The 549-nt window shown below is 39.2% G+C and overlaps 1 protein-coding gene across 1 annotated transcript in view; it reads right to left on the reverse strand.

The window, feature by feature from the left end:
* SYK (spleen tyrosine kinase) overlaps positions 1 to 237 on the reverse strand; it is a 30,266-nt gene extending 30,029 nt beyond the window's left edge. The window contains exon 1 of the mRNA XM_010138354.1: positions 1 to 237. Within this exon, the coding sequence (XP_010136656.1) occupies positions 1 to 237 (237 nt within the window).
* Between the last annotated feature and the right edge of the window lie 312 nt (positions 238 to 549).

A 549-nucleotide genomic window follows, 5' to 3' on the forward strand; every position in this document is an offset into this window, starting at 1 on the left:
CTTGCCTCCTGCAATAGCATATGAGCCACTTAGCTCCCTCTCAATTGTATAATGATGAACCTTCCTTCCATGGGCCAAGGACAAGGCAAAGCCTCCCAGGTAATTCCTGCTTTGGCGGAGCAAATACAGTCCATCAGTCACTCCTCCTTGCATCAAATACTCTTCAGCTTCTTCACGGGTAATATTGCCAAAGAAATATGGCAAGTGGTTAGCAGGGTTTGTCATGTTGGAAGCCATATTTTTTCTTTTCCAAGTAGCAGACTTAGTATTCTGTATCTGAAAAACAGAGACATGAGTATCAGTTGAAAATAAAGGGGATAAACCAGTAACATGGCAGTTCACATGTGGTATGTCAGTAATACATTTGTAAAAATATTTTGGGATGAAGATCACCTTTGTTTTAAACTTGTTAGAAGTTGTCTTTCTAAATCCCAATATAAAGTCTTTGTCTCTTACAGGTATTATATATACATAACACAACTCCTGTAACTGCACAAGTTTTCTTTACCTCTTTCCTTCTCTGCTCCTTTGCCTAGCCATAGACAGGTT

The sequence above is a fragment of the Buceros rhinoceros genome, unplaced genomic scaffold (assembly GCF_000710305.1).
Source record: "Buceros rhinoceros silvestris isolate BGI_N320 unplaced genomic scaffold, ASM71030v1 scaffold6056, whole genome shotgun sequence".
Lineage (NCBI taxonomy): Eukaryota > Metazoa > Chordata > Aves > Bucerotiformes > Bucerotidae > Buceros > Buceros rhinoceros.